Below are 25,387 nucleotides of genomic sequence, written 5' to 3'. Positions count from 1 at the left end.
CTGTTACCTATACCTTCAGTACTGCTTATGGGATTGTAATGGAACTTGGTCTCAGAATCCAGCTCATGCTACTACATATGTACTTATGAAATGTGTTACATATAGAATACTGCATAGGGTGCTGTACAAAATAAACCCAGCTTGATTTTACACCACACTATATATTTTGTTTATAATCTATAGTTAAAAACGAATAGCTCAACAGTATAGCTATTGTTAATGTGACGTCATTAACATCTGATACAAACTATGTGATACAAACCACCGATACAAAAGATCTGATACAGAGAAATGGCAGATGTCTGTATCACATCAATATGACAGTCTTAGGCAGGGTGTTGTGGGATATTGCCACACCTCGGGTGCGTTGTGACACACAATGACACACCCTGGAGTTTCATATTGTGATTATACAATGGCTATGAGGTTATTTAAAATGAAAAACAACTAACAAAAATAGATTTAAAGAGATGTCCTGAGATATCGCCACGGCTACGACATCGCAGCCCATTGAAATTAACAGGAGGAAGATCCTTGCCATTGTATAATAAATAAAATAAGTTATTGAACTTTCATGTAGATGCCTTTCAGTCAGTTGGTCTTATTTATCCTTTTTCTTAAATCATTCTAGTTGCATACATGTTCTCCTGCTAACCCTTGTTTCCCAGTTGTTCTTCACAGTGTTTTTAGATGGCTCTGTTTCTTCTATACATCCCACATGGCTCTAGTTATGAAGGTCGAGGTGCACTTGTAGGAATCACTTCACACCACAGCCAGCTGACTCCAGCATTGCCCGGATAGCAAGCCCCTGCTATCCAGAAAGACTTATTTTTTGTAACTCAATCCGCCTCTGTCAGTTATTAGCTAGTGTTTATTTTTATCGCAGTAATCACCACAACTCTAAAACTATTGTTACGGTGGCCGTGACTGACAGTGGAAACAGCTGGCTGCGAAGGGGCTACCACACAGAGCAGGGCAGGGGGAGGGTGTGAAGGTCTGGGGGCTGCACTGCATTCTCTATGCCGTACTGGGAAAGATTAGAATTACCCAGAAAACATGCAGAAAGCCAGGGCTCAGTAGTTTCCAGGGTGAGACTGCAGAACTAACTGGAACTTGATCCTGCGTTTGTTGACTCAAGATAATTGCTTACTGTCAGGAGCCCTGTCTGTTTGGAAAGGTTAGTCACAGCCAGTGGTCATGTTAACGCTTTCCTTGCTGGAGGTGACCATATACTGTAATTGTCTATGCAAACCCTCAGTCGTGATTGTAGGTAAAACTACTGCAAGAGCTGAATCAGAAGTAATTGTAACTAGCAAAAGAATTCCATTAATCTTACATTTTTTTGCACTTCCATTTGCTACATAGGTCTCAAATGTGCAGTTTTGAAAGAAACTACATTTGAGACATACATAACAGGGCTAGAAACTAACAAAAATGTGGTACTAGTCCGAAGGCTTAAATTTTATTTTCCTAAAAAATAAACATTTATAAATTTAGATTTATTTTTGGAAACTTTTTTTTTTTTTTTACTAAGGAACCTTTGTAAAGACTCCTACAGATCGACCAGTCAACTGTGTGCACCTCGTTACTGAGCGACTGCTGTACTGTACTGACAGCACCAAACGGGATGACAGAGGAAAAAAATTCTCTCAGCCGTGTTGCCTTGCCAACCACGAAGCTCCGCCTAGAATTGACACCGATGACACAAATAAAATGTTTATTTTATTGTTCATTACATGTGTTGCTGTTTACAAAACTGCTGGCTGGTTTGTGGAGTTGGGGGTTACAGCCTGTGAGTGATTTAAATAACTATGAATTACTACCTACAATAATTAATGTAGTCACGTACACACAGGGTCTTCACTAAAGTCTCAATTTAAAGACTGTACGTTTGTCTTCATCTAGGCAATGTGGGGAACCTGTTGAATTTAAATCAGGGGAAGTAATGTTAAAACTTTACCATGCATTAGTAAGACCTCATCCAGAATATTGTGTTCAGTTCTGGTCACCTCGCTACAAAAAAGGATATTGCTGCTCTAGAAAGAGTGCAGAGAAGAGCTTGTTTAAAAGGCATGTCATATGCAGACAGGCTAAAAGAATTGAATCTATTCAGTCTTGAACAAAGAAGACTACGCGGCGATCAAGCATTCAAAATTCTAAAAGGTATTAACAATGTCGACCCGAAAAAAGAAACAAGGACCAGGGGTCACAAATGGAGGTTATATAAAGGGGCATTCAGAACAGAAAATAGGAGGCACTTTTTTACACAGAGAATTGTGAGGGTCTGGAACCAACTCCCCAGTAATGTTGAAGCTGACACCCTGATCCTTCAAGAAGCTGCTTGATTCTGGGATCAATAAGCTACTAACAACCAAACGAGCAAGATGGGCCGAATGGCCTCCTCTCGTTTATAACCTTTCTTATCTTTCTTATGTTCTTATGAGGGAAACGCAGATCTTTTCAAGAAAGCTGGGAGACTGTATAAATGGATTTGAATATGTGAAGGATCACCTTCCGGTTTGTCAGAGCTGGCAGTGAATGTTTTACTTTTTAAATGCTTCAATAACAGTTCTGATTGTATTGTGCATGCTTCACAATTTGACAGAACAGGTGATTTATTTGCAATATGCAGGACGTTATTTTTCCCTCATTGGTGCTTGAGCCCCGGAGCACTAACGGAGTTGCCGCCTATGCACCTATTATCAGTGATTAAAGCCTGGTTTCCAAACAAACTAATTATCGCTCACTTTAAGATGCACACTACGATTATCACCCTTTAGTAAATATGGTGTGAATGAAGCTCATCTCATTATACAGAGCAGGGTGCCTCATTTAAATACATTATCATACATTAACATACAAATCACGTATTCATTCTGATTACCATAGTGTGGCACAATAAAATGAGTGTGCACTATAATATGCCCACTATTTCGGATGATAATGAATAAAATTGTAATAGTAATTACAGAAATCATCAACATGGATGCTGATTGTGTGCCCTTTCGTAAACGAGGCCCTTTATCTCTGGACGCTACAGCGCGTGTGCCATCATGCAGATTTAATGGGAGGTACGAAAACTGCCCTGAAAATATATTTCTGGAAACGCTGAGGTTTCCACACAATTTAAATACCGGTGCGTAAGATATAGGTTTGCTATTAAAATTGTACTATAGTACTGTATTGTTACTATGTTACTATGTTTTAAGCAACATATTACGATAATGTTCGTTATGGTAATTGTTTATTTATTAGTTTTAAATTGTTTAGTAGAACGTGGCCTATTTTTTGATCTCATTATTACAACTGGCCCCTTTTTCTAATCACATCTTCAGTCTTTTTTTTGTTTTGTTTTGTGGTGGGGGTCGCAACCTGGTATAAATCTCCACATTTTTGTAAAATGACTTCACACTTACTTCAAAGCTGCAACGTGTTTCAGTAAATTCAAATGCATCCAGCACAGAGGGAGAACTCAAACGTAAACGTCATTAAGTGGGGTTGGCATTGCAGAGGAGATGAAGGGAGGGTTCAGTTCTGAGTGACTGGTTTGTAAGCATTATGAATGCTTATTCACCACTGTTACACCCTGTTAGAAAATTGACTTTCCTGCATGTTTTGACACAAGACTGTGAATGTGAGAGAATATGTGTGCATGTGTTTTAAGTACCCGCCCAGTCCTCATCAGATTGAATTCTCCTCTGGCGAGCGGGCGTTTCTAACCCTGTATAGCGTATGGAAGTGCACAACATGTATGATTTATGGTATTTTGTTAGCTGAAATCATTAAGGCTTCTTTTTCAAGCTCTCTCAGAAGGTTATTGGCTAGAGCAATTGACTGTTGAGTTCAGATGTTTGCTAAGATGGGTTTTACTGTAAAAGTGAAGACAAGCAAGCTGGTTCTTTTGTTAGTGCTGTCATACATGAGAGGAAACAGATACTTTAAGGACTGTTTTAAGGAATCTTTTTTAGAGTTCTTGAAAAATTTGAAAATATACTTCTAGCCTTTTCTAAAACTGTTTAATAAAATCTGCTAACATTATTTAGATAGTCAAAATAGACTTTAAAAAACACTTACGAAATATTCCTTGAAGTTTGTGAATAGGGCCCAATTTAACTCAACATTACCCAAAACCTGACTTTTTTTACTATGATGAACAGGAATATATATATATATATATATATATATATATATATATATATAATTATCTGTACTGATACTTGGTTATCATGTATAATATTTTAATCAAAATCTACATCCCTAAAATAAGAGGAAGCTCTACTCCATACTTCTGTACATTCTGAGTATTTATCTGAATAATCATATTCTTTCCAAATTAAAATTATTATTATTATTGTTATTATTATTATTAGTGTGCCCAATTACATTTTTCCCTCTGATTTTCTCTCAATTTGGAATGCTCAATCACTTTTCCTCTCACCGCAGCACATGGCAAAGGAATGCCCAAGGTTCAGTGGCCATCCTCTGATCCCGCGCCTGACCAGCAGGGTTCGCTGTAGCTTGATGAGGATAAACAGTCCCTGATGGTTTGGCCTCTCTAACCCACGGGAGTGCCAGAGCCAATGCGACACTCCCTTAAGAGTCCCCAGTGAAGACCACAGCCAGGGTGCGAACCTGCGCTGTAAGACTCACCCTGCACACCAAGCTGCTGCACTTGGGGACCCTTCAAATTAATCATTTCTAAAACTGAATTTTCCAAAAGTGCTAATATTGGAGGTTCAGTGTCCTTCCAGGAAGTTAATATATTTTTGTTAGCTATACGAAATAATGTGAGTAGTAATTTGAACTGTGCTTTAGTAACTTTGAGTGCAGAACTATCTCCTAAAATTGCAGATAAAGACTGATATTAAAAAAAAAAGAATATGGGGATATAAGAAAGTCCTGTCTATCTGTTATTATGTATGTGCGTATGTCGCCCTTACAAATTGCCAGAGAACCGTTTATCTAATTGTGATAAAATTCTCTCAAGAAAGTGACAGAATCTTGGGGTAAATGGAGGAACCTCTCTATCTCTCTGTACATGAACATATTGTAGATGGTTGTCACGGTGATATGGTGATAGCTCCAACTGTGGGAGATGTATGTTACTAATATGTATTTCAGTTTTCTTTCCAAAGCAGCGCTGATGTTGACGGTAAAGATCAGCAAGTGTGATTCCATTAAGAAGGAGCACACTGAAACAGTCCTCTAAATAGGTTTTTTCTCCCTCAGGTCTGAGATTCAGGACTACTACCCCAATAGGTTCATCCAGAGAGACAACACCGACCGATTCTACATTCTCAACACCCTCTTCAACCTGGCAGGTAAGAGCAGCACACACATCCGCACACAAAGTGAATCACAGCGCTGAGCTGCTTTGAGCTTGTCTGGAGAACCCTAAGTGCCAGGGCTGAACAGCCTTCTTCATTCCATAAGCATCATGCCACACTGTGACCTGCTCTACATAGATATATAGACAGAGAGGGCCCTATCTTCATACGTGACTAAGGGGTTTAAGCATGCATAATGCCGTTTAGACGGGTGACTTGTGTGTGTGTGATTTTCAAATGTGTACGTTCAGGTGCTTCGTGGGATTTAGTCGTCTGTCTATTTGAAGTTATTCACGGCTAGGTAAATTAGCTGACATACCCCTATGTGCGATTCCTGAAGCATTTACACGTCTATTAGGCTTTTAAGTCTTTCTGAGTTGCACCTGCTTCTATTTGGTTTAACTTTAGTCGCTACTGTTTAAAAGATAAAAGACAATTCACTACCCTTTTGAAAGTGAGAATGGCAGATTTGTGGTTGCGGTGCAGGCAGAGAGAAGGCGAATAATAAAAGGAATATCCTTTTGCTAGATTACAGACCCTGTATTAGTTTTTTGGGTCTAACAGATGAAGATAACCAACTGTAAATGTATGTGTGCGCTTTTATGGTATTGTTTTTAAACCCGACACCTCCTTATGTTGGACAAACATGTCCGGTTTAGAGAGGGGCTACTTGGGGGTGAAGGTGGGAGCCCCACTATAGAATCTGATGGGATTAAACTGCCTTTCATTTTTTATATCTATATAACAGTATTAAAACAGGTAAAATGAAGACGGAACAGAATGCATTGTTCAGATGACGTTTACATTTAACAAAAACAATGTTATTTTGATTCTTGCACCCTTGCATGTATGGACATTATCCTTCGTGCACCGTCTGCTGCAGCAAACCACAGCTCCCGCTATTTTATTTGAAAAAATGTTGCACAACTCTCGCTACAGATCTCGCTAAGATGATGCAAATAATATTTAAATTAGTACATTGCGGCTCTCTTCATTAACATATGTTTTCTTAGTACATATGACAAAATGTGCACTTTGTGAATTGTCATAACGAAAATGCAAACTGCGGTATGTTTGTGCTGTGACTGGCCCATCTTAGTACATCTACCCCTTAGTCATTTACGAACATCAGGGCTTTACCGGCTCTGACTACACCTGCCTAAAAAAAACCACATAACTTTAGTCAATTTAGTCACATATGAAAATAGGGCCCAGAGAGTAGATGGGACTGACAGAGTTGAAAGGTTACATTGTCACATGATTTGAATGAAATGAGGAAGTATGTTCAGTCCTGTAATTTAGGATTTAGATTTATAGATACATGGTAATAACAAACCCAGACCCTCTCAGAATGATTGTAAACAGCATGTTTATACCCAGATGTTTGGTAATGTTGCCAGTAGTGGAGCATATAGACACCCATACAGTATATTCAAATTCTGAGGAGCAGTTTTAGTTGTTCCCCTTGTGCACACCACTGTATCACTCTATAATTCCTCATCTAAAACTAGATAACTCTCTTTCCCTTCACACCTGGACCTGCAGATGATCTTGTCCTATTCATTTTCAATGTTAAGTTCTGTCTACTGTACTTGACTACTGTACTTATATGACTTGAACCTGACCTAATAAAGCAGGACAAGGTGAACCATTCCCTGACCGTGGGGGAGGGCCAAAGCCAATGCAGAGCTCCCTATGCTGCCAAGATACAACTTGGTGCAGCCCAAATTGTAAAACAGATTCAAATTCTAGAGCTGAAAGAGGGCCTATCTTTTACAGCTTCAAAAAGGCCAATGATCACACTGTGTTCAGAACATATGTCATGAACACTTTGATTGCAATGTAAACTGGAGGCTTCTGTGTACAGTGCCTCCCCAGACTGCGTTAGTTTCAAACCCATTCTCTCTCGCACTGCGTGTCCTACTTTCACAGAGGTCCGAGGTTGTGTGCTAAATTGTGTCTCATTTATCTGGTATGGCAGCAGCCGGGAGCCTGAAGCGTTATTGATTGAGCTGCCCTCATTTCTAGAGTCTCATTTTGTTTTATTTTCTTTCCTAGAAACCTACCTGTATGCTTGCCTCGTCAACTTTTTCACCAACTGCACCAGATACATCAAGTAAGACCTTTACAGTGTTCTCAAAGCCATGCCTGCGAAGAAAGTAATACAGATGTGAAACTTTTTATAGGCCAAATGTTCTTCAGGCCATATGCCTTGAAGGAATGCCTTGAAACATATTAAGTAAGATTTGCTGGATTCATTTACTTTACATTATTGAGAGTATCAGAATTGGGAAATATACTGGAGGAATCTGTCTGTCTGTCTTTCCTGGGGAATCTATTTTTTCATGATATTAAGATACTGTATTGATTTAATATTGAGTGATTTAAAACAAAGGCGATGGCTCATTTTTACTGCAGCAGTAATTTTTTTAAATTCTGCTCTTGTATACACAGAAGATATGTAACAATGATCTTTATTATTTCCCACTAGCTGGCAGAAAGGCTACAAACACGGGGATCTCTTCATGTCTTTCTGCAGCATGTTCCAGGACGTCCGAGATGCCATGGATTACGTGCATGACACGGTCAGGACCTCTCATTTCTAATGCTTATAGGACTGTAGAGTGCAATTAAATAATGAAGGATCTGGTTGGAACAAAGTCCTGCAATGGAATGGGGTGTGCATGTGTAATTGCTGCCCCTTCCCCTGTTACTTTGTATTTACTCATATTTGCCACAGTTGCCGGAGGGGGCAGTAGTTACTGTTCCACACCCTTGGTCATCATTTCCACCCTCATTTAATAGAATATCAAACGGGTATGAAGTTAAAAATATCCCTAAACTGCTGCTGGTCTAAAGCATTCTTTACAGTCTGTAGAGTTGCTCAATGTAATGTTCTGCTCTTGTATCCCAGGGTATCCTGAAGGAAAAGACACTGGAAAACCTGGAGAAGTATGTGATAAAAGACGTAAGTGATGACATTCCAAACTGTATATCAACCCCATCTGAGCTGGACTCGCAGGGCCTGGGTCAAGAGCTCCATGACATTACTGCAAAACTAGCAGCACGGGAAACACATGACAATTCACAAAGTTATACAGAAGAAAATATCAATTTAGTACTAAACCACTTTTGAGATTTATGTCATCTTCCTAAGGTTTCACAGAGTCCCATTAGCACTAATCCTGGACTACCTGATGTTACCTTTGGTAAGGTCGTACAAGATTAGTGATAATTGGGGTCTTGAAACCACTGTATAATTTACCAAGATTTTTATGTGCCTGCCTATTGAAAAAATTACAAGGATGGTGAAGATGCTAGGCTGGTTAATGGAGTATGAGGATGGTGAAGATGCAAGGCTGGTTAGTGGAGTATGAGGATGGTGAGGATGCTAGGCTGGTTAGTGGAGTATGAGGATGGTGAGGATGCTAGGCTGGTTAGTGGAGTATGAGGATGGTGAAGATGCAAGGCTGGTTAGTGGAGTATGAGGATGGTGAGGATGCAAGGCTGGTTAGTGGAGTATGAGGATGGTGAGGATGCTAGGCTGGTTAGTGGAGTATGAGGATGGTGAGGATGCTAGGCTGGTTAGTGGAGTATGAGGATGGTGAGGATGCTAGGCTGGTTAGTGGAGTATGAGGATGGTGAAGATGCAAGGCTGGTTAATGGAGTATGAGGAAGGTGAGGATGCTAGGCTGGTTAGTGGAGTATGAGGATGGTGAGGAGTCTAGGCTGGTTAGTGGAGTATGAGGATGGTGAAGATGCAAGGCTGGTTAGTGGAGTATGAGGATGGTGAGGATGCTAGGCTGGTTAGTGGAGTGTGAGGATGGTGAGGATGCTAGGCTGGTTAGTGGAGTATGAGGATGGTGAGGATGCTAGGCTGGTTAGTGGAGTATGGGGATAGTGAGGATGCTAGGCTGGTTAATGGAGTACGAAGATGGTGAAGATGCTTGGCTGGTTAATGGAGTATGAGGATGGTGAAGATGCAAGGCTGGTTAGTGGAGTATGAGGATGGTGAAGATGCTTGGCTGGTTAATGGAGTATGAGGATGGTGAGGATGCTAGGCTGGTTAATGGAGTATGAGGATGGTGAGGATGCTAGGCTGGTTAGTGGAGTATGAGGATGGTGAGGATGCAAGGCTGGTTAGTGGAGTATGAGGATGGTGAGGATGCTAGGCTGGTTAGTGGAGTATGAGGATGGTGAGGATGCTAGGCTGGTTAGTGGAGTATGAGGATGGTGAGGATGCAAGGCTGGTTAGTGGAGTATGAGGATGGTGAGGATGCTAGGCTGGTTAGTGGAGTATGAGGATGGTGAGGATGCTAGGCTGGTTAGTGGAGTATGAGGATGGTGAGGATGCAAGGCTGGTTAGTGGAGTATGAGGATGGTGAGGATGCTAGGCTGGTTAGTGGAGTATGAGGATGGTGAAGATGCAAGGCTGGTTAGTGGAGTATGGGGAAAGTGAGGATGCTAGGCTGGTTAATGGAGTACGAAGATGGTGAAGATGCTTGGCTGGTTAATGGAGTATGAGGATGGTGAAGATGCAAGGCTGGTTAGTGGAGTATGAGGATGGTGGGGATGCTAGGCTGGTTAGTGGAGTATGAGGATGGTGAGGATGCTAGGCTGGTTAATGGAGTATGAGGATGGTGAGGATGCTAGGCTGGTTAGTGGAGTATGAGGATGGTGAGGATGCTAGGCTGGTTAGTGGAGTATGAGGATGGTGAGGATGCAAGGCTGGTTAGTGGAGTATGAGGATGGTGAGGATGCTAGGCTGGTTAATGGAGTATGAGGATGGTGAGGATGCTAGGCTGGTTAGTGGAGTATGAGGATGGTGAGCATGCTAGGCTGGTTAGTGGAGTATGAGGATGGTGAGGATGCTAGGCTGGTTAGTGGAGTATGAGGATGGTGAGGATGCTAGGCTGGTTAATGGAGTATGAGGATGGTGAAGATGCAAGGCTGGTTAGTGGAGTATGAGGATGGTGAGGATGCTAGGCTGGTTAGTGGAGTATGAGGATGGTGAGGATGCTAGGCTGGTTAGTGGAGTACGAAGATGGTGAAGATGCTTGGCTGGTTAATGGAGTACGAGGATGGTGAGGATGCTAGGCTGGTTAGTGGAGTATGAGGATGGTGAGGATGCTAGGCTGGTTAGTGGAGTATGAGGATGGTGAAGATGCTAGGCTGGTTAATGGAGTATGGGGATGGTGAGGATGCTAGGCTGGTTAATGGAGTACGAAGATGGTGAAGATGCTTGGCTGGTTAATGGAGTATGAGGATGGTGAAGATGCAAGGCTGGTTAGTGGAGTATGAGGATGGTGGGGATGCTAGGCTGGTTAGTGGAGTATGGGGATAGTGAGGATGCTAGGCTGGTTAATGGAGTATGAGGATGGTGAGGATGCTAGGCTGGTTAGTGGAGTACGAGGATAGTGAGGATGCTAGGCTGGTTAGTGGAGTACGAGGATGGTGAAGATGCTAGGATAGGCTGTGCTCTCATTGGCAGACCACCAGTCAGGAGCTCTTCTATCCTGTGCCTTATCCCATGAAGATAGAGCCGCTGGACCTAATGCGCTGCCAGCCTTTTACAGACTTCCTATTCATCCTGAGTCTCCCTGTGTTTCAGCCCCGGCTACCCCTCCTGCTGAGCCGCATCAAAGAGGTAGCCAGTGTCTTCCTGGCCACGAACAGTGACTACTGCTACACTGATGTGAGTATAAGAGAACCCTGCCCCTAAAGAACTTCATTTAGAATTCTTTTTTAACATGTCCTGTACTGTGTGCTGTTTCCAATCATTCTGAGTGGGTCTGTTGCTCCAGTATTGTTCTGTAATTCTGCCTTTACCCGGCTTTGGGTTCTATGAGCTTGTCTGGAGAATCCGAAGTGCCTTCACTGAAGAGTCTTCCTCATTCCATAGAAGTCATGTGATAATGTGGCTTTTCAGCTGTGCAAGCCCTGCACACTTTACTTTTATATTTATGTAGGCGGGGCTGGCAGAGTTGAAAGGTCACATTGTCACACATTTGAATGGAATGAGAAAGGCTGTACTGAGGTGTGACAGGGAGACGCAAGGGATGAGGCCCAAAGACAGACTGCAGTTCAAACAAAAGACTTTTATTAAATAGAAAACACAAAATAAACAGGCACGAGGGCCAAACAAAAAGGTTCTTAAACACAAACAATAAACAAAGTAAAAACTTACAGAAATAAGGCTTCCAGGTTGAGCTTTGCCTTCACTGGATTGCAAAATTAACCAAAAAAAAAACCCCAGCACACAAAGAAAACCACACTTGCTTCCTCAGCTACCTCTCCCTACTGAGGAGCTGAGGCCTCCTTTTATGTCAGGTGGCTGGGTGCTAATTGATTGTTAAATACTCCCATCTGACACAATAAACCTGGGCAGGGAGGAGAATTTAACCCCATCCCTGCCAATATTTACAAGAGCCCTGCTCTGCCACATGAGGATTCATCAGAAACACTTAAAATGACAGCAAACATCTTAGAATATTAAGGGGAAATGTAAAAAAAAGAAATGAGAATGACATTTGAAGTAAATGATAAGAAACTAAGCCAAGTATACAAATGTTTTCACTAGTGCCTTTATCAATGTACAGTACAACTTTTCTGTTCTCAAATATACTGTATGTCAATGAATTGTTCCTGAGTCAGGTGATTGCAGCTAGACCAGTTACATTTTAAGGCCTAAAAGACCATAGATTGCTTTAACCACATCTGTGCTTTCTATAAAGTGCATGCTTCCCCAAGCAGAGGCTGCAAGTGAAGTCAAATTATACAGTGGAAGGGAACTACTGTCTACTGAACATTAACCAGCAAATTCATTTCGCTTGTGACCTAAACTTGATTCAAACTGAGAAGCTAGTGCATTAACCCACTGCTTCACTTTGCCTTGAGCTTATTTGTCCCATACTATATACAGTAATGTTTGTTATCTCAGAAATGTATTTTAAACATATCAACTGTAGGCTTCCTGTAGGCTCATTTCTTTTTCTTTTTAAAGGATTTGTTATCAAAAGGATAAAAGAAAGACAGATAATCTCAAGTAAAACAGGAGTGGTTTTAGTTAGTTTGATCACAGCAGGTTCTATATTAAATCACGCTGTTAGATTAATATTAAGAACATAAGATTTGGTACTCAGTAATTGTGTAAACAAGGGCAACCGAGTGAACGCTTTATTTGTTGTTGAGTAATTAACATGTTTTATTCCATTTAATTAATATTGAACAACTTAAAACTTCTTGAAGGGAATTATTCAGAAAGTGTGAGAGTCTGCACACCCCTACCTGCACCATGCAGCTGCCCCAATGTAAACCTTCTGTGGCTGTGCAGTCATTATCACCTTTTATTTCTGCCGTTTGCATGGTGACTTGATGACAGCGTCCCAGATTAGCTGTCTGTCAGCAGTAGGGAGGCTCCCCTTTTGAATGTTATTCGACTATAGCCCTGCTTCGGAGAAAAGAGTTTTATCAAGAAGAGTTTGGGATGTATGAGTTTTATCAGGAAGAGTTTGGGATGTCCTGCGTGTTGTGAACTTAAAGATCAAGAGCTTTGGACACGCTGGTTGTCAATCCAAATGCTCCACACTTTGTATTTATTGTATAGAGAAATATATTGGCATGAAATTCCACATTGAAGAAATGTGGTATCTCTTACAACCTCTGTTGCAGGGGGACAGGTTAAGGGTTACACTCTTGTGGGTGTACCAGCTGTACTTAGAGAGAAGACAGCTTAGAGTTTGACAGCTATAAACTTTAAACTTTTGAGTTAAAAGTAAAGCTAACTGGGGGTGTGAATGATTATAGTAAATGCTGTAAACTGCTACAGTGGCAGTATTAGTGATAATTTGTCTTGTCTTTTTAGGCAATAATGACATACCTGTTTGACTTCTCTCAAGACTCAGCGGTGAGTTGCATGTTGCCTGAATGTTTTCATTTTCACTTTCCCTTTTTCTGAGTGTCTATGTAAGCTTAAAATAATTTGCATATTATACAATTTTGCTAATTTATTTTATAAAAGTTTACTATAAGAGCATATCAAAGTGTAATAAAGCATAGTGACAGCATGTTAAAGCATAGGTAAGCATTGTAAAGCAAATTAAAAAACTATGGTAAATTATGGTAAACTATGGTAAATGCTTATTATAACCATTGGAAAAGCATGGGAAAACTGCAAAATTACCATGCAAATTTACTGCAGTACAGTTTCATGAGGGTTATGCCATTTGCTATCAAATAACCCAACACCCCTCAGTTGCAGTTACCAGCTGAAGTCTGAAATGTATCTAAGAGGAGAGTTTACTAAAGGAAGGCACACAAACTGAGAACTTTCTAACGTACTTACCAAACAGCTTAATTTAGCTTCTTTCAAAACTGCTAATTTATACAGCAAATGGAAGTGTATGACAGGTTGTGTGTAATTAAGTCTTATTTATGTAATTATTTCAAAGCTACAAGCACTTCATGTAGTAAGAATGCTATAAAGGCCACTGGGCGTTCTGGAATGCGTTACAAAATTGCAGTTTCACAGTATGGGCCGTCTCTGTTATAAAAACATCCTTTTTATTAGTTTGTGATGTGGTGTTTAGCGGCTTTATATCGGAGGCAGTGGCACAGAAGAATGGGTCTCAGAATGGGAGTGAGGGGCACAACTGTAACTCACAGACAAAGTGTTCAGAGCAGTCTAATGCCATTCTATATGTGCTCACATAACCTGGCCTGCCTCCCACAGCCCAGCACTCCAGAGAAGCCCTGGCGTTCTTACTTTGACTTGGTTGTCGTGGATACGAGGAAACCACTCTTTTTTGGGGAAGGGACTGTTCTAAGACAGGTGGACAGGGTGAGAATTACTATTATTGTTGTTGTTGTTGGTAATTTTATTATTATACTTAGGCTGACATGGATATGAGCACACAGCTCCCCCAATGCATTAGCATACATACAGTATCCCAGTGTCTGGAGAAGAGCATTTCCAATTGTCATGAAACGCAGTAACATTATATATTCACTGTTCATATATGCCATATGTCATTAACTTTTTTATCATCGATTTTCAATTGATAGCCGTGGGAAGTATGTTACTGACATGCTGGTGTTGTATTTTCAGTATGTCACTAACATACTGTTATTGTAGTTATATGTATAGGTGATTCACAAGAAGCTGAAGGACAGACTCAATCACAAAACACGCTCTGTACTTTTACACAATACATGTTCATCTGACCTAGTCTGTGTTACACATGTGTTTTGAAAGACAGTCTGACAACTAGAGCTGGAGTGCTGCTCCGGAACGCAGGTCTTTGACACAGAGAATAATAATAAAAAAATAATCTATTGGAATAAATAGAAAAAGACCCACTTTTGGAAACAATATAAATAAGTAACAGGACAGCAACAATCTATGAAAATGTCATTTGAATCTACTCTTTAATATCCGCGTATGCATGCATACAGAGCGGAATTCATAATGATCTGTCCTGCTAATGCAAGAAAGGAGTGGCTATTGTTCTGTCTGTTCCTGCAGGACACGGGGAAGCTGAGGATCGGTACCTACACTGGGGGCCTGCAGCACGGCACTGTGTACTCAGGAGGTAAGCCAGCTTTCATTAAAATTATTGCAGCTAACAAGAGAACTGCAGTACCTAAATAGTATCCATTTTGCACTTCCATTCACTAAATGCATCTCAAATGTAGAGATTTGAAAGAAACACATGTAATAGCAAATATTTTCATTATAAAACATAGTCTCTGGTACTACTTTAGGATAAAGGAAGCTCTCAATTTCTATGCCTTATTCTCGGGTTGGCTGTTTGCACTTGCACTTCCTGTATGTTAGTGGCTCAAAGCATGTCAGTCATTAGTGGAAGCAGCTGATTTTTAATGACATGAAAGAAGCTATTGAAGGGGTGGGGACAATGACCAAACAAGTACTGCACCAACTGAAAGCAAGGTTTGCAAACAGAGATTTCTTTAACCAAATGTAGTTCCATATATCATATATTAAATGTGTTTCCTGCACATTTGAGATGTATATAATTAACAGAGGTACACCACCTGGTATAACATCTGGAATTATTTTGTTAGCTACAATCACAAGAAAGTCTGCTATTCAACCATAAACATGGTAGATACTCCCTAATACGAAAAATACTGGGTCTACCATTTTCTAAACTCTAGGCAAATCAGTGTTTTACAGTTAAGTTGACCAGATATGATCTTCTGAGTGGAGTGGATGGAGTGATTAATCCAATTGTTTAAAGGGTACTATATACCATTCACCCCTCCTTGTCCTCCCTCCTCACTGCAGGCTCCTCAGATATTATCTGCGACCTGCTGCGGGTGAAAGGCAAGGATATCCTGTACGTGGGGGATCACATTTTCGGAGACATCCTGAAGTCAAAGAAGCGTCAGGGCTGGAAGACATACCTGGTGGTGCCGGAGCTGGCCAAGGAGCTGCAGGTCTGGACAGAGAAGAGCTGTGAGTACAGCAGGGGTCTGGACAGAGAGGAGCTGTGAGTACAGCAGGGGTCTGGACAGAGAGGAGCTGTGAGTACAGCAGGGGTCTGGACAGAGAGGAGCTGTGAGTACAGCAGGGGTCTGGACAGAGAGGACTGTGAGTACAGCAGGGGTCTGGACAGAGAGGACTGTGAGTACAGCAGGGGTCTGGACAGAGAGGACTGTGAGTACAGCAGGGGTCTGGACAGAGAGGACTGTGGGTACAGCAGGGGTCTGGACAGAGAGGACTGTGAGTACAGCAGGGGTCTGGACAGAGAGGACTGTGGGTACAGCAGGGGTCTGGACAGAGAGGACTGTGAGTACAGCAGGGGACTGGACAGAGAGGAGCTGTGAGTACAGCAGGGTTGTTAGAGATGGAGCTGACAAAATAATTCCACACATGTTCCACACCATACATGCCCATTCACTATATAGGTCTCAAATTAATAGTTTTGAAAGAAATACATGGTAATTTCACCTGGAGAGTGAAACCGTCCCACCCCTTCAACAGCTCCTTCCTCTCCGTAACTAACCAGCTGCTTCTCCTAACGACCGACATGCTTTTCAGCTAGTATAATGCTTGACCCACAGATACTGCTCAGGTGAAATGACCCAGGAAGTGCAAGTGTAACAGATTTCCTTGAAGGGAAAGCTAGCAAACTGAGAACTCAAAACCCTAGTGTAGTACGAGGTGTTTTTAACTGAATGTTTGTGATATCGTGTTTCTTTCGAAACTGCACATTTGAGACCTAGATAGTCAAAAGAATTCCATTACAGGTAAGATTTATGAAACTAAAAAGTAACAAATTACTTGTCATTAAATTACTTTTTGTAGTGCTGGGACAAATATTTGAATATTCAAACAAACAGTACTTGAAATGTATTCAGTAGTAAAAATGATTTTATTAATGACTATATGAAAAAGATGCAGAGAAAACCAATGCATGAATGACGTCTGAAATAAATAACAGAGCAAAAAAGCATTTGCCATGTTAATAATATATATGAAAAAAAAAACTTGTATAAGACAGGAGGATGAAAACCAGCAACCTTTGGGATTACAGAGGCTTGTCTACTATATAGTCCCTCCAGAGGTCCTGAAACTTTCAACACACACTCCTTTAAACTGACACCAGCTCAACCCTCGGGAACAACCAATCGAGACCAATAGTATTCAGTGTGGTTGTGGGACTGCTGCTCACAACTGTTATACAATAGCTCCCCCTGTGGGTCAATGGCGGAATGTGTCCTGATGGCCAAATAAGTCTGGGCTGAAGTTAAAGAAGATTCTTATATTTGGGAGCATCATTTAAGATACAGATATGTTCATTAAAAGTTTAGAGGCAAATGTAGCTGAGAAACAGTATTATGGATTAACAAGAACAGCAATGGACCCCTCATTTTACTAATGATTTGCCTTTTCTTTCAGATCTGTTTGATGAATTGAAGAGCCTGGATATATTTCTAGCAGAGCTTTACAAGTAAGTTTGAAATGGGTTCAGTGCAGTGTCCTAACGGTGTAGCCTACCCTTCTGATACCTTTATATTTGTATGTGTATCTGGGTGCAGGCATGTGTGTGTGTGTGTGTGCGTGTGTCGGAATGTAGGCATATATCTGTCTGTGTGTCTGTTTGTGTGTGTCTGGGTGCAGGTATGTATCTCTGTGTATGTGTGTGCAGGCATGTATCTGTGTGTGTGTGTGTGTGTGTCCGGATGCAGGTGTGTATCTGTGTGTGTGTGTGTGTGTCTGGGTGCAGGCGTGGTTGTGTGGGTCCAGGAGCAGGCATGTATATGTCTGTGTGTGTCTGGGTGCAGGCGTCTCCTGTGTGTGTGTGTGTCGGGGTGCAGGCGTCTATCTGTCTGTGTGTGTGTCTGGGTGCAGGTGTGTCTGTGTGTGTGTGTGTGTGTCCAGGTGCAGGGATGTATCTGTCTGGGTGCAGGCGTGTCTCTGTGTGTGTGTCGGGGTGCAGGCGTGTATCTGTCTGTGTGTGGTGTCTGGGTGCAGGAATGTTTGTGTGTGTTTGTGTGTGTGAGTGTCTGAGTGCAGGTGTGTTTGTTTGTGTGTGTGTGTGTGTCTGACTGGCTGCAGGCATGCATCCGTGTGTGTGTCCAGGTGCAGGCATGTATCTGGGTGCAGGCGTGGTTGTGTGTGTTTGTGTGTGTCTGTGTGCAGGTGTGGTTGTGTGTGTTTGTGTGTGTCTGTGTGCAGGTGTGGTTGTGTGTGTGTGTGTGTGTGTGTGTCTGTGTGCAGGCGTGGTTGTGTGTGTTTGTGTGTGTCTGTGTGCAGGTGTGGTTGTGTGTGTGTGTGTGTGTCTGTGTGCAGGCGTGGTTGTGTGTGTCTGTGTGCAGGTGTGCAGGTGTGGTTGTGTGTGTGTGTGTGTGTTTGTGTGCAGGTGTGCAGGTGTGGTTGTGTGTGTGTGTGTGTGTCTGTGTGCAGGCGTGGTTGTGTGTGTGTGTGTGTGTCTGTGTGCAGGTGTGCAGGTGTGGTTGTGTGTGTTTGTGTGTGCAGGTGTGCAGGTGTGGTTGTGTGTTGCTGACCCTCTCACTGTGTTGTTTAGACACCTGGACAGTGGCAGCACAGAGTGCCCTGATATCAGTGCCATCCGGACTCGGATCAAAGTAAGACTTCAGAATTCTTTCTTTCTTAGTATCCCCCTGGAGATCCATATCTCCAGCAATAATATTATTATTATTATTATTATTATTATTATTTATTTATTTATTAGCAGACACCCTTATCCAGGGCGACTTACAATTGTTACAAGATATCACATTATTTTTACATACAATTAACCATTTATACAGTTGGGTTTTTACTAGAGCACCTTGCTCTAGTAAAGTACCTTGCTCAAGGGTACAGCAGCAGTGCCTCCCACCTGGGATTGAACCCACGACCCTCCGGTCAAGAGTCCAGAGCCCTAACCACTACTCCACACTGCTGCCCTCAAAGTATAAATTACTTTGTTAATGTCATGACATTTTTAGAAATAATTTACTTTCAAGACCCAAAATGAAGTCTGAGGAGTTTATTTAGAGAATGTAGCCCTGGATCTCTCAGTCATGCTCTCTGTCATTGTGTGTGTCTGTCTGTGCAGAGTGTGACCCATGAGATGGACATGTGCTACGGGAAGATGGGCAGCCTGCTTCGCTGTGGCTCACGGCAGACTCTCTTCTCCAGCCAGCTGATGCGCTACGCTGATCTGTATGCATCCTCCTGCCTCAACCTGCTGTACTACCCCTTCAGCTACCTGTTCAGAGCGCCGCCAGTGCTGGTGAGCCCCCAGCCATAGTGCCAGCCACAGCACTGACGCTTTGCAATGGGACTTCAGTGTGTAGGCTTGCTCCAGGTTTTGAGGAAATTACTTTTAAAAACGGATCCATTACAGTTACATGTTACCTGAACAAAATTGTAACTAGTTACAGTAATTTATTTCTTTGAAAAAATGCAACTAGTTACAGTTACAAATAGTTACTTCTCAGGCACAGTTATAATTTTACAGAGATGTTTTTTTTTCGCTTTGGTCAGGCTGCAGCTCGAAATATTCTTTGAAAATCTAGCTATTGATGCCATTTTCTAGCCAGATGATATGAAAAGTGCGTTCATGTGCATGAGAGGTTTGACTTGCACTACGAAGCGCTTTCTGACTTCCACGTTATGCATTAGCTGCAGTATTTTGAATGCAACGAAAAGCAACTACAATATTTTTTCTTGCAAAATGTAATCTGCTCCCACATTTCATTACCTGTCTGAAAAAGGAACCATAACAGATTACAGTAACGAGTCACTCACCAACACGGCTTGCTCCTTGTCAACGTTTATTTTTCAGGGGCTCACAAAAAAACCCTGTCCAGTATGTAACTGGAGTTCTTGATTGGAACACCTCGAAACCTGTACATTATAAACAGGTCTGCAGATCTGCTACTTTCATCTCATAATCCGTTTCTGACCAGTTGTGCCACATGCTGGCTCTGAGTGGGGCGGAGAAATGCAAAGCCAGCAATAGGAACGCGTCAGAAATGACTGGCACCCGTTTCATGTGCTGTAACTGTCCTTAATTTGGTTATCTCTGCATTTGGTCAGCTGCAAAATAAAAACATTTCATTATGTTTTTTGAACCCAAGTGATTTATTACAGGATTTTGTGAATCCCTGAAAAAAAAGAAGCAGCAAGCCTAGGTATGTGTAATGATGGGAATCAGTGGAATCAACCTGACAATGAGACGATCCTTAATGACAGAGTATTGATTCATTGTCCATTTATTTTAGTTTTTCAGTGTGAATGTCACAGGTTATTCTTTGTGACTAAAATATTGGATTGTTTTTTTAAATGTAATGTTTTATACAGAAAGTTCATCCATTAATTAATTATATTATTCATGCGCCTGGTGTCACAAGTAATTAACATATTCTCTAGCAATCATTAGGTAAACATTGTATGGTGGTTTATTTCAGTTTGTTTGTATTACATTTGGAAATAATGTCATTTGTGATCACCAGCAAGTGTTTGTACAGCCAGATCTTTGGTGTGACACTGGGTATTCTGTAACTGGCAATTCAGTATTTTATAAAGAGGTGAGGCATTGAATGGGTTAGCCATGTTCTTGATGCTGAAGCATTAGGATCCTTTTAGATGTGTCAGCTCAGTAACCTGTTGTCCTTATCGTGTGTTTAAGCTGAGTGATCTATGTAGGGGTAGGGGTCGCTACTTCAGTCTCAGCAGGGATCACTACCTCAGTCTGCTAAACTGTATTCTGTGTTTCCAGATGCCACATGAATCCACTGTAGACCACTACCAGCTGGACATGAGCGTGTTGGACTTAGCGCTAGCCAATCGAGTGCATCGACTCAGCACGAAGGTAAAACTACAAAAAACCAGTCCATTAGACAAGACTTCCATAGACAGTAAAGAGATCATTCAGTATTGAAGGCACATTTTACTACTCATCTTCTAGCCTGAAGAGACATAACTGATACATAATTAAAAGCAAATTCATTTGGGCAAGAAATTCAATTTGATAATATTGGCAAACAGACTTGTCCAATTAAAAATATTTGAAAAATCTACAGAAAGTGTGCTTTCTCCAATGCATTATTGCTTGCTGCCCAGATTAAAACACTGTTGATGATCAAGCCCCGCCCACTTCCCTCCATGCATAAGGAATAATCAAGTAGCTGCCTGGTACACAGGGCCAGCTTTAGTAAACACAAGCCAAAGCGAGTACTGGCCAAGTGTAATCATTCCCAAGGTAACCAGGTGATGCAACTCCAGTTAATCACTCCTGTAGAGGATAGTAAAGTTGTGGATTAGTAAGAGCCACTACTACAGTATAAAGCAGTGCGTTTGTTAAATTAAATCTAAATGTATCACTACTGAGTGTTTTATAGTTGTGGGTGGTATATTTACTCGTGGGATTTTTGCTGTTGCTGTGTAATGAATGAGTGGCTATCTGTGCTTCGATAGGCTTGAAGGACCTGCAGCGTTGGTAATCAAGCCCCAGGTAGGAGCGCAGTTCTGTGCACACTGCAAGGGGTACGGAGGTGGGAGTGGATATTCTGATAGCTAGACCTCTGTTCTGGGCACCGATTGACAATCTTTTTATTCACCCCCCAAAAGAACAAAAAACATCCAAAACATTCTTGGTTCATTTTCTCTACCAGAAAGAAGACGAGGAAAGCAAGGAAGAAAATAAGTGATGCCTTGACGTTTCCATGGCAACACAGCTTTACCGGACATTGATGTTGACACCAATACAGAAATGCAGCAGGGGTGTGACCCTGTTATCAGATTGGGTTCATCAAAGCTGTCTGGCAGGCAGATACTGCCCTCACAGCTCGGCAGGTTGTATAATGATGGTGAAGCTGGGTTACACATATTGATATATTTGTGATCAATAACTAATTGGAGAATAACAACTGTGAAGTTAGGCGTTTTCAATGAGAGATGCTTCCAAGTCTGGGACTGTTGAATGGGTTTCCTTGCTCTATGTTAATGAAATAACAGAAGTCTAGCTCTTCTCAGCCCACTGATTCTATTTTCAGTGCAAGTTTGAGTTTACAGTTGAGATGTGGTTTGAAGCAACTCTCTTTTCCAGTGCAGTCAAGGGCTTGCACTATAAAGCACTTTCCATTGCACTTCTCCTCTACACTGCAGTCTGATAGAAAACTAACCTGCCTATAGATACATCGCAAAGGGTTACACTGGAGGGGTTTTTTGAACTGTGTATAAATATCTTAGAATACAATTGGCATCTGCTGATCAAATACATGTATAAATAGGCAACTAAAAGACCACCGGATTACTGATGATTCGATCATTGTTTTCTTTACATTCATATAAATAAGAAGAATGGAAGCATGCATTAGCTAGACCCCTGGGTGATGCAGATTTCAATTAATGGTCTAACACTGCGTGCTCTGCGAAGAAGGGTTTTTAACATCTTATTTCGTTTGTTTTGAATTCATGGAACAGGTTTTCATTGTTTAAAGGTATTCTCGTGGTGTTGCTTAACTTTTTAGCTTTTTTTTGATTTTTTGATTTCTCTTGATGTGCTTGATTATATATATATAACGTTTTAATGTTGCTAAGGAGATTCAGAATCTCTGTGGTGGTTGAATTAAAATGTGAATCTCATAAAGAATCAGAAGAGGAGAAATATAACTTTTTCAATGTATTTGTTTCAATGATAGTGCAGGGATTAAACACTTTAATACATGTATGTATTCCTTTTTTAAATACAGTTTTAACTGCAGCTTTCTGGTACCTACACTTCCTCTGCTGTAGGTCATGGAAGTTAATCTGACCTGCAGCACAGGAAGTTATTAGGTTCCAGGAAGCAACACCAACTTTATAGTGTACCGGTAAATCGTAGAATTTGCCAATATTCAAACCGTAATATATATAATATAAAGTGGTGGGCAAAGAAGCCTCAGTCTGTTGATATACACTGGATACATTGCGATTGTGTTGAAAATAAATTTGCAACAAGGGTTCACAAAAGGTAGCAACAGTATTCTACAGCATGGTACAGGGTAATAACCAAGGCTTTCCTTTCTAACCTCAATAAAATAACAGCACATCACTGGGGAGCATGGGCTTTATTTTCACTTTGACTCAGGTGAGCCTACATCCTGCCTGTTCACTTCCTGTGTTACAGGTATTAGGACCCTGTCTGAGTCTCTCATTCACATTCCGTACACAGGGAGCAATGTGGTGCCAGGAGTGGGTCCTAATACCTGTGACACAGGAAGCGAATTGGGGAAGAAACCATGTTCTCCCATTTACAACAGTCCAACTGATGTCTTTGAAAAAGATTTCTGTGCTGCTCTGAAACGTTATTTTTGGTTTTGTTTCTGATTCTTTGAGAGTCACTTAGTTCTGGATGAATAACAGTCCTGCTCAATTCTGCACTGGGTTTCTGAATGTCTTTTTTTATCATCTCTACAGTGTTAGTGTGTTCAAGCAGGCTTGTTTATGGTTTAATTGTTTTTATAAAGACCAAGTGTTCATTTTTAAAGATATTAGTATTTGATATATATATATATATATATATAGTAAAAAACATTTTATGAAGCTGTATAATCTGTGTTATGATTGTATCCCAGTTCTTTTTTGGATTTGTTTTTTGTCCCCCACATAACATTTGTTCTAAGTTTTACTTTGTATAACTATTAAAAAAAAAACACCTCCCTATTGTAATAAGTCGTCTTATTTCTGCATGTTGTTTCGCTGGCTAGTTGGATGTCCCTGGCTCAAGGACGTGTGCAGCTGCAACATGCATATTTACCCTTATATAAGTGTCCCATAGTAAAAGTGTAACTAGGCATAGTGAAAGCATGGTAAAGCATATATAAGCATGGTAAAGAATACAGTGGTATGGTAAACTATAGTAAATGCATAGTATAACCATTGGAAAACTGCAAAACTACAGTGCAAATGTACCATGGTAATCTTGTAAAAGGGTAATCACTTCACACCCTCCCCTACTATATGCTGCTGAAGCATATGAAGGCTGTTCCTCTCACTTTACAGTTTGGGAAAGTGGTAAATATGGTACTAATCAAGTTGAGGGTTTTAACAAGAACCAAGATCCTGTGTTAAAGGAGATTCCTCCCCACACACTTCTACCGCCCCACCGGTTGGCTTGAACAATGCAAGTCAGCATAACGCTCACCATGACATCTCCATACACGTCTATGCCGCCACCTCGGATGTTCTCTGGCCCACAGACGAAGCCGATTTCATCTCTCAGCTGTCAACATGTTACCCCTGAACGGCCTCCGAGCATGCAAAACATTTTCATGCAGACGGCGAGCTACAGTCATTCTGCTGATACGCGGGTTATTTCTTCCTGGAATTTCTCGTGCTGTAGTCACTGCAGTCTGAAAACAATTACGCAGATGGATCTGTCGGATGTGACGGTCCTGGGCCAGTGTGGTGACACTATGCCTTCCAGGACGTGGCCTGTCCCTCACAGAGCTAGTTTCCTGGTTTCTCTGGACTAGTCTGCTGATTGTTGAAGCAGAATATCTCATTCTCTGGGCAACTTCTCTCACAGACAGGCCGCCTTTAATCATGCCGATAGCAACCAGGAGATCTTCATTACTCAAGCGGGGCATGGTCGTATCTTTTGCTGTTCTTACGTTAATTTACAACATGTATTTTCAAATGGCTATTTATACAGATTCTTAAATCAATTCATTTTGGCAATTTTAACTCAACTCAAATACCAAACACTGAGCACCTAGCATTTTTATGAAATCACATGACTTAAGCTCAGTATTTTGTTATTCCAAGGAACAATACTACTCAGACAATCAACAAACCTAAACAAACCTAAATCTGCTCACTATTTAAAATGTAAATAGCATTATGTATGTGCCCAATGAGTTATTCATGTAACACTTAGACGGTTGTGTTTTCATTGTGCATCAGTATATTTAGTTAGTAGTTCTCATTCCCAGGGTTAACTTCTCTTTCACAAGATTCCCTGGTAAGTTTCACTACTGCCCAGTTAAGGTAAGTATAGTACTGCCAGGAACTTTCATTGTCCAGTGCTTTTCCCTTCTCAGGGTTTTGGTGCCACCTGCTGACCAATATTAGATGTACAGTCTTTTAATGAAAGGAAAGTTCTCACACGGTTTCCTTGTTGTCTTTTCTTACTGTCCATTTTTCCTTGTTAAACAGGCATGAATAACAACGTGCTTAACAGTATTTGTTTTTCAAGTATTGTAACCAAAGCCAAGTATATAAAATACTTGACCTTAAGTCCACATGTTTTCCCGACTGAAAAGTATGTAGAACAGACAGACATCAATGAAAACGGCAATATCAAATCTTCGTCTCACAGACCAACTTTCACTGCAGGTTCGCTGTAGTAGAATCCAGCATTGCCATAATCTTAAATACACACATTCAGATTTGATTTGAGGAACATTCAAACTAACTTTTCACTATTAGTATCCGTGATCTGCTCACGCTGTCCCGCTCTGCCTGGAAATAGGCTCCGTTTTGCTCTTCCGATTCTGATTTTCGAGTGCCACACAGACACATAATCCACAAATCTGTT

The 25,387-nt window shown here is 41.1% G+C and overlaps 1 protein-coding gene across 3 annotated transcripts in view; it reads left to right on the top strand.

Moving 5' to 3' along the window:
* The window catches only part of LOC117397890 (cytosolic purine 5'-nucleotidase-like), a 42,094-nt gene extending 18,602 nt beyond the window's left edge, over nucleotides 1-23,492 (top strand). Inside the window, exons 5-18 of one of the 3 annotated variants that reach the window (XM_059013521.1) lie at nucleotides 5,230-5,321; nucleotides 7,386-7,443; nucleotides 7,819-7,912; nucleotides 8,242-8,295; nucleotides 10,939-11,022; nucleotides 13,192-13,233; nucleotides 14,059-14,166; nucleotides 14,851-14,917; nucleotides 15,634-15,804; nucleotides 17,251-17,302; nucleotides 18,380-18,440; nucleotides 18,917-19,093; nucleotides 20,585-20,677; nucleotides 21,480-23,492. In XM_059013521.1, the coding sequence (XP_058869504.1) occupies nucleotides 5,230-5,321; nucleotides 7,386-7,443; nucleotides 7,819-7,912; nucleotides 8,242-8,295; nucleotides 10,939-11,022; nucleotides 13,192-13,233; nucleotides 14,059-14,166; nucleotides 14,851-14,917; nucleotides 15,634-15,804; nucleotides 17,251-17,302; nucleotides 18,380-18,440; nucleotides 18,917-19,093; nucleotides 20,585-20,677; nucleotides 21,480-21,515 (1,189 nt within the window). In that variant the 3' untranslated portion in view covers nucleotides 21,516-23,492. The remainder of the gene's footprint in view (nucleotides 1-5,229; nucleotides 5,322-7,385; nucleotides 7,444-7,818; nucleotides 7,913-8,241; nucleotides 8,296-10,938; nucleotides 11,023-13,191; nucleotides 13,234-14,058; nucleotides 14,167-14,850; nucleotides 14,918-15,633; nucleotides 15,805-17,250; nucleotides 17,303-18,379; nucleotides 18,441-18,916; nucleotides 19,094-20,584; nucleotides 20,678-21,479) is intronic. The other 2 variants (XM_059013523.1, XM_059013522.1) reach the window with 2 other exon arrangements.
* The last annotated feature ends 1,895 nt before the right edge of the window (nucleotides 23,493-25,387 follow it).

The sequence above is a fragment of the Acipenser ruthenus genome, chromosome 46, assembly GCF_902713425.1.
Source record: "Acipenser ruthenus chromosome 46, fAciRut3.2 maternal haplotype, whole genome shotgun sequence".
Taxonomy (NCBI): Eukaryota; Metazoa; Chordata; class Actinopteri; order Acipenseriformes; family Acipenseridae; genus Acipenser; species Acipenser ruthenus.
Note: the sequence above shows the minus strand (reverse complement) of the source record. Positions and strands in the feature narration are given on the sequence as shown.